The following is a 9,250-nucleotide window of genomic DNA, read 5'->3' as shown; positions in this document are numbered from 1 at the left end:
ATGACCCTACAGTCTTTATAAGATTTATGTAAAGGGCATAAACTAATTTCGGCATCGACATTTAGGAGAGCCGCAGCGTCAGATTGCCAGAGAGTCGCAGGTTCAAATCCTGTCGGTTCCGAAATTTTTTATATGCATTAAAATTATAAAATTAATAAATCCTCCAAGTGTAGGTGAAAACACTTATAAAATTATAAAATAGTCTATTAAAGTGGAAGGAAGTTGGGAAAAATATGTGTGAACCAAAATCAAATTTTGAAAATATAACCACTTTGCATGGCACGCAGCAGTTTACTTGGATGAAAGGTCGTAGCTTGAGAATATGGACAGTTATTATGGTCACAAACGTGCTAGCAACTGTCGGATATTTGTATGTTATAAGCGGTACATACAAAAACGATCAAATTATAACCAGGGTGAGTTTATAATTTTTTTATCATCATAACACAATTTTGTGTCCTGTTGAAACCTCGAAGACTTAGTTCAGTAAGTCAATTATTAAATATGGTTAGGATTTCGGCTTTACTTTTTGGAGGCCGAGTTTTTTTTTTTTTAATAAAATCCAAATCATTTATTTCAAGGAGAAACTTTGGAAACGTCAAGTATGTCTGTTTGTAGTGACTCTCCCACCGGTTCGGAAAGCAGATTCTACCGAGAAGAACCGGCAAGAAACTCAGTAGTTGCTTTTCGTTTTGTACGATATGTGCGTTTTAAACTATTAAAATATCACGTGCTTTATTCGTTTGACGGCCGACTGCCCGTAATTTTTAAGCATCACTTTGATAACGACTCTCTGTGCTCTTTCCACTTCTATCATGTAGGTGGCTGCTGCGATACAATAAATACAGTAAAAAAATAGCGATTGACAAAGCGCAGTGTATACATTGTGAAGTACCTTTTTATCAACGATATCTCGCAGGTTTTTAAAAATAGGTATTAGCCTTCTCACTCTCTTTGCAACCGCTGTAATCTGGGGATGCCAGTTTAAGTTTTCATCTATTCATGACACCTAAGTATTTTGTTTGGGTTGTCCTCTCGAAGGTGTCACACGTACATGCCATGCTTTCACTATTAATTGTGTTACAGGGGTAAGTATGTAGTTTTAGAACAAAGTCCTGCAGTGGCTGTGATTGGTAATACTAAAGCAAAGAAATTTAGTTTTTGACGCATTTATGGTTTGCAATTTTTTTTCTAGATTACGGGTTATATTCCTTAGTGCGTTATCTGCAGCCTTTTTTACTTCATCCCAGGTCGATCCATGAAATATGATGACAATGTCATCAGCAAAGGAAAATATATGACCATTTTTGATATTGAGCTTACATATATTAATTATTCATGTAAGCCAGAAGTAGGGTAGGACCAAGTGTACTTCCTTGGGGAATCCCGTGTGTTATAATGTTGCTCTTACTGCTAACACCTGCAACCCTCACAATTTGACTTCTATCGTGTAGGTAATCTTTAAACCAGTCCAGTGGTGTTCCACGTACACCGATATCTTCCAGCTTAAGAAGCGGTATAGAAATGGTGTCAAAAGCCTTTTTTATGTCTAGGAATACACCCACACACTTCTTTCCCTGGTCCATGTATCTCGAAAGTAAGTTGGTGAGTGATATCACGGCATCCTCGGTGGATTTTCCTGCGCGAAAGCCAAACTAGTTGCTTGCTAGCAAGTCTTGCTTCTCTAGGTATTTTACTAGACGGATATTAATCACTTTTTCAAGTAGTTTGCTGAGAGTGCTTAGCAGTGAGATAGGTCTATAATTCGACGGTATCTCTTTCTCACCGCTTTTAGATATAGGAGTAACGCAGCTTCTCGAAATCTGCTGGGGAATATACCACTCATTAGACTAAGTTTACATATATGTTCTATCGGATGGCAAAGTTTTTCTTGATATTGTTGTAAAAACTCTACTGAAATATTATCTGGTCCTGGTGCGCTTTTACTTTTTAATATTGCTAATATGCCTTTTATTTCATTTACATTAGTGGGATACATTGACATCGAGTGTAGTTGACGTGTGTCCGAACATGAATGCTTGTCAGTGTGTTTATATTTATGCTATAAGTATTTATGTATATTATTCATAAAAATATTCATCAGTCATCTTAGTACCCATAACACAAGCTATGCTTACTTTGGGGCTAGATGGCCATGTGTGTATTGTCGTAGTATATTTATTTATTTATTTATTATTTAATATATATCATTACTATTTATTTGTATAACACATTAAGTAACAGAAAATAAATAAATAATAAGAGAAACCAGAAACATGAAGATATAAGTAGAATAATACAAAAGGCGGCCGTATTGCTTATGCCGTAGCAATCTCTGCCAGGAACCTTAGAATAAGGAAAAAAGAAAAGAACAAACAGCACGTGGTACAAAATATAAAACACATACATACTGTATCATTGAATCAATACATAAACCAATTAACAAAGAATACTATGATTTAATAAAATTGTTTAAAACCATTTAAACCGCTTAACGTCAATTTGGTGGGTATTGTTTGTAAGCCGGTAGGCGCAGTGGGCGACGACCCTGCTTTGTGTCCAAGGCCGTGGATTCTATTCACATAATAAGAAATTGCGTGTGTGATGAACATGAATATTTTTCAGTGCCTGGGTGTTTATCTGTATATTATAAGAATAATTATATGTTTTGCCGTGTGGTTACGGCAGATCAGAATACAGTTATCACCACCCCTCTTCTTCTTGCGGATGTCGTACGAGGCGACTAAGGAGTTTATCTATATATCGGAGAGCGGGTAGCAGCGTCCTCTGTGCTACTACTACCATCTACTGCGATCACCAATCCGTCTGCCCAGCGTGGTGATGATGGGCAAATACTCCCGTTGGGAGAGGCCTTTAGTCCAGCTGTAATAGGCTGTTGATGATGATGATGATTTATATGTTTTACTTTCTTGTTTGCGGAAGACAAATTTGAATATGGAGGAGTGGTGACGAACGCAATAGATAGATTCCCAAGTATTTATCTATACCAATTACACACGATAAGTAAAATTGACAGCCACTTAAAACTTACCTTATTTACTCGTTCTCCAGGGTGGTCTTTCTTCACGGCGAATCAGTCTCACAGCACTAACACCTTCAAAGATTGTCGAGGCGCAAGGCCGGTCTCCTTAATTAGAGAGGGCAGCAATATCGTCTCGCTCAGAGCGGAGTTCAAAAGACAACTGAATCGCCTAAAACGGCGATGCGTAGACGCATAGATCACGGGCATAGTAATGACCCGTAATTAGCGAAAATGAGTCTAACTATGTAAGCCATAAGTTCTTATCAAAATTACAAAGCGTTTACGTGTAATTGCAAACAAATAAAATACGAGGGAAACTCGCTGTAACAATATATACTTTATCATATAATGAATACTTAAATAAAAGTAAATAAATACTAATAGAAGACGTCTTCAGTTGGAAATATAACAAAAATTAACCTTTCTTTTTTTAAAACATCGCGGTGCAGGAAAAGATCGTGAGGATACCTGCATGCCTGAGAGATCTCCATAATGGTCGTGGCGTGTCGTGGGAGACCCGTGCCCTTTAGTGAGCCAGTAATTCATATGCTGAATGCCCACTAAGATTATAAATGGAAATTATATCCTTTTACACGCAACAACGGAGCAATTAATAAATAAGATTAACAAGTCCCAAGTATAGAAGGCACTTCTGATGCGTAAATACCGATCAAATTGTATTAAAATCATAGGCATGGCTTGGTTTTGAGTATTCTTTCTTATATTCTCACTTGACTACTTTCAAAACCATCTGTGGTCTACGTACATGATCTCGTTCTCGCCAACTAAAGCTGTGATAAATTATCTATTTCACTGCATTTAAATTTGAATGCGCTAATTAATTTCTCACTCAATTATGTTTCAAGTTTACTAGGTAAGGGTGAACTCACGTATTGTTATTATGTGAAGTAGATTAATTAACAGAAGTGTTTGAGCTCCGAATTCAATCTATGTCGGTGTATACATCAATCATTTCCAAAGCGATTAATATAAGGCTTGCTGCACATGAGGCCGTGTGATACATTTCTTTCTTTCTTTTACATTTTTTTTTTAAACTACTGCATGTTAGCATTGCTGTTAAGGGCTACCTTAACAGCAATCTTACCTGGTGGCTGGTTATAATGCAGTCTAATATCCCTATCCTTATGCTTATCTTATCTTACTAATATTATAAATGTCAATGTAAGTTTGTTTGAAACTCAAAATCTTCTCAAATCCTCATGAAACTTTACCCATATTCTTGGAAGTGTTAGAAGTAATATAGGATACTTTTTATCTCGATATTAAGCTCGGTTCCTTTGAGAGAGGGGATGAAAGTGTTGGACGGTTTTACACCATAACTCCGACAAATTATAACCTTAAATTATTATTTTTATACTATAGAGGTTATAATAATATGTTTAATTTTGCCCAAACTTTGTGTAGATCTGATGAATGTGGTTGGAGATAGAGGACAGAACTCCTCAGCGGACAGCAGCTAACACCTCATTTAAGGCTTAGCGATACTGAATACTTTAAACTTTTTTAGAACTACAACTAAATTGAACGCCACATCAAAAAACAAAATCAAACGCAGACAAAGTCGCGGGCAACAGCTAGTAATAAATAAATAAACTACGACAGTATCGTACATCGCTATCTAGCCCCAAAATAAGCCTAGCTTGCGTTATGGGTGCTAACCTGATTAGTGAATAATTTTATGAATAATATACATAAATACTTATAATATACAGATACACACACTGAAAAACATTCATGTTCATCACACAAGCATTTTCCAGCTGTGGGAATCGAACCCAAGGCCTTTGACTCAGAAAGCAGGGTCGCTGCCCACTGCGCCAATCGGACGCCAATGAACATGAAACATGAAGGATTAACAGTATATTATAAGTATTTATGTATATTACTCATAAAATTATATGTATTTTATTAGTCTGGGTGTTTATATGTATTTTATTAGTATTTATGTATGTTATCCATAAAAAAAATATTCATCAGTCATCTTAGCACCCATAACACAAGCTACGCTTACTTTGGGGCTAAATGGCGATGTTTGTATTGTCGTACTTTATTTATTTATTTATTATTTATTATCATACAAACATTTTACAGTTGTGGGCATCGAACCAAGCCCCTTGGACTCAGAAAGCGGGGTCGCTAACCACTATGCCAGCTGTTAACTAGCCACGGTTGACCTCACCAGACCAGACAGAAAAATAGCAGAAGGCATACAAAAGTAAAAAAAAAAGTCAAAAATATCTTTCTTCAAGTAAGCCCACAGGTGGCACTTTTGATGCGTACATAAGACCACATTTTTTGTTATCACCATCTCACAATGTCATTTAAAATTATTAGAAGAGCAACCTGGTTAGAGTATTGCTCTAATTACAAAAATTAAATTTACACCCAAGCTTTTTTATCGTTTACGTAGTCCTTTATACTATAATAGGACTTTTCTATAATCTTACGTTTAATACAAACTTTGAACTTTTTAAGAGACATCTCCAAGATGACAATTGGTAGTTTATTGTAGAATTGTATGCAATTTCCTTTAAACGAATTATGAATTTTATGTAACCTAGTATAATATTGCACTGTAAGTTTATTCTTACTTCTAATGTTTAATTATTGCAGTCACTTTTTTTCTTAAATTTAGAAATGTTTTTATGAACGTACATTAAATTTTCAAATATGTACTGACTATACACTGTCATTATTTTAAAATCTTTAAATTTATCTCTCAATGACTCTCTCGGACCCATTTTGTAGATAGAACGAACAGCCCTCTTCTGCAGCACGAAAATAGTGCTAATATCAGCAGCATTACCCCAAAGTAAAATTCCATATGACATAATGCTGTGAAAGTAACTAAAATATACCAGTCTAGCAGTTTCTAAGTCGGTCATATGGCGTATCTTCTTTACCGCATAGGCAGCAGAACTAAGCCTGTTCGATAAATTATTTACATGAGGGCCCCATTGAAGTTTAGAATCTAACGTTATTCCTAGAAAAACTGTCGTATCCTCCAGTTTCAGTTCCTCATTATTAAGTAGTACAGTGGTTTTCACGTGTTTAACAATAGGTAAAGTGAATTTTATACACTTGGTTTTTTTTCCGTTAAGAACCAAATTATTAGCTTCAAACCACTGTACCACTTTAGCGAGAGAGTTGTTTACGTCGTCAAAAGCTAGTTCACGTCGATTTATTTTAAAAGTCAGTGATGTATTATCGGCAAACAGAACTATCCCGTGTTTGTCCTTGGCAAGGTAAGGAAGGTCATTAATGTAAATAAGGAACAGAAATGGTCCTAATATAGACCCCTGTGGGACACATATTTTCATAACTGATCCATTCGACCGTTTTCCATTCACGTCGACTTTCTGAATTCTATCGCGTAGATAGTTACTCATTAAGTCTAGAGCTACACCCTGAATTCTATAGTGGTGTAGTTTCCTAACTAACGTTTCGTGTTGAACACAATCAAACGCCTTAGATAAGTCACAGAACACACCAAGTGCATCACGTGACTCCTCCCAGGCTTCAAATATGTTTTGTATTAGCTCAACACCTGCGTCGATTGTTGAGCGACCCCGTGTGAAACCAAATTGCTTAATATGAAGTAAATTATACTTATGAAAATGGTAAAGTAATTGATTTAAAATGAGTTTTTCAAAGATTTTACTGAAAGTGGGTAGTACGGATACTGGTCTAAAGTTAGTGGGGTCAGAAGTCTACCCGATTTAAACAATGGAACTATTTTACTAAGTTTCATTAAGTCAGGAAACACACCACAATCTACACAATTATTAAATATTAAGGCTAAATCGGGTGCAACAATATCAATTAATGATTTGACAACGTTTACGGACAACGTTACAATATGGCTGATTCTGTAAATTCCTAATTCAATGTTCGAGATTTAAAAAAACTTTTGTATTTAAGTTAGGATACCACAATTATATCTTGATGTTATAGCGCCCAAAATAAAAATCTTCTTTGAGAGATCATGCAAAGAGATATTAAAAATTTCATCTTTTCAGATTAATGCAAATTGCAAAGTAAATCAAGTGCCATTCCCCGCCGTCAGCATATGCAACTTCAATTTGGTTTCGCTAAAACAAACTAAAACGATTACTAAAATTTTGTAAGTATAACAAAATGAGAACTCTAGAACACTTCACTATGCAACACGATATATGGTCTGTGTGGAATTTGGAATTTCTTATTTCGCATTTTCACTTGTAACAGTTCTAGGCAGAGAGTAATTGAAAGATTGAACACGTCCTCACAAATTCCATTTCACAAAAGGTTAGAGGTCGTGGGTGAAAGGGACCCGTCAATTAAATTGCTTCCTCTGGCGAGTGACGTGCGAAGTGAGAAGACGCAGGCGAGTTGGCGAGTTGATCCACGCACCGCATCCCTCGCGCGTTCATGCCAGTTTCGCGACATAATGCAACGACTGCCCGCGCGTAAATTTTAACAATATAAAATTAAATAATAATGTTATTACGTTACACACTATCAACTTATTACCAGCCCACCACAGAGCTTATGTCCCTTCTCAAAAAGAGGTTTTAAAAAGGGTTGGTCACAGTTCACAACACTGGTCAAGTGCGAATCAATTAGTTTCTGAATGCTATCTGTTTTGAACTGTCAGAAAAGTTACAAAAACAAGGTTTTACTCATTAATTTCACTTCACTTTCTACAGAATAAACAACAACCGAACGCAAGCAGAAATAGAAGAGTTCTACCGCAGTATTCCGGAATTGACTAATTTTGGCAAATCGATCAGTAAATTGAGGAATTTCACACAAATTATGGCAATATTGAAGCGACACTATTTCACTGTTGAAACTATAATGGAAGAGGTATGAACTATATATTTTATCATATGAATTATTTTCAGCATCCCTATCATCATATCAACCCATTACCGGCCCAGTACACACACAGGCACGGATCTCCTCCCACAATGAGAAGGGCTAAGGCCGTAGTCCACGACGCTGGCCCAATACGAATTAGTGGACTCCACATGCCTTTGAGAACATTATGTCGAATTCTCAGGCATGCAGGTTTCCTCACGATGTTTTCCTTCACCGTTGAAGGTATTGATATTTTAATTACTTAAAACGCACATAACTTAGAAAAGTTAGAGGTGCGTGTTGGGATTAGAACTCGGCCCCCGCGAAAGTGAAGTCGAGCTCCTACCCACTGCGCTATCACCGCTTTTTAGAATATGCAACATCCCTATGAAGACGTTATTTCTGTTTTTTTTTGTATCGAAAATAGCTTCGGTATTTGCAGATAATATAACAATTTCACGTAAATTTGCATATCAGTCGTCTTCATAAATCACACATTATAATTTCCCAGCGTGGTAATTTTTACGGAGATGCCTGAGGAAATACCATATCCACTTATTACTTATTATTATTAGATTACCTTTACGATTGCAGAATGTCTATTTTGTCTTAGTTGGCTTTTGAGAGCGTCGAATTTTTGTTGAAATATTCTCACAAAGTTAATCTCCGATGTTAGATTAAACACACAAGAGATTTCTTACAATTGACTTCATATACTCTGCAAAAACCAGACACAAAACAAATGCTATATGGAACACCATACATATTCATCTGTTATGCACTCCCATAGCACGTTTCATTCCGTAATGCCGGATGCCGGAAAATGGTAAACTTCATAAGTTATTGATTTTATAATGCACAATTTTAAAGTTATTTTGATCTTTCGTTTCTTAGAAGCTTTTGAATCTTAACAAATCAAGAGTGTTTTTAATTTTTGACCAAATTATTCCAGTATTATTTTAATTTTCTAAGAATAACTTAGTCTCAGCTCCTCAAACATTATTTTTTAAGAAATATACAACGTGTAACCTAATTACGAAATAATTTTCAAGGGTGCATAAATATATAAATATATAAAGCTACTGTATAATGCTTATGTTCGCAGTAAACTGGAATGCAATGCTATTATATGGAATCCGTATGAAATAATTTACATTGACATGATAGAGAAATTTAAAAGGCTTACTTACGATAGTTGAACGTGACAACGTCGTAAGAAAATACTGATGGTTGCATTTTTTGAAAGAAAATTTTAATTTTATTTATTTGATAGATATTTTCGTTGCTATAAACAATTGACACCATATACACTTTTCACTGCACTTCATCCTTGACGAAAACATG

At 35.7% G+C, this 9,250-nt stretch overlaps 1 protein-coding gene across 1 annotated transcript in view; it reads left to right on the top strand.

Moving 5' to 3' along the window:
• Positions 1–233: 233 nt before the first annotated feature.
• Positions 234–9,250, top strand: part of LOC120625957 (sodium channel protein Nach-like) — a 28,799-nt gene continuing 19,782 nt past the window's right edge. Inside the window, exons 1-3 of the mRNA XM_039893237.1 lie at positions 234–416; positions 7,084–7,187; positions 7,753–7,912. Of these exons, the coding sequence (XP_039749171.1) occupies positions 234–416; positions 7,084–7,187; positions 7,753–7,912 (447 nt within the window). The remainder of the gene's footprint in view (positions 417–7,083; positions 7,188–7,752; positions 7,913–9,250) is intronic.

Source organism: Pararge aegeria, chromosome 8, assembly GCF_905163445.1.
Source record: "Pararge aegeria chromosome 8, ilParAegt1.1, whole genome shotgun sequence".
Classification (NCBI taxonomy): Eukaryota; Metazoa; Arthropoda; class Insecta; order Lepidoptera; family Nymphalidae; genus Pararge; species Pararge aegeria.
The sequence above is the reverse complement of the archived record's forward strand: the minus strand, read 5'-3'. Positions and strand labels throughout refer to the sequence as shown.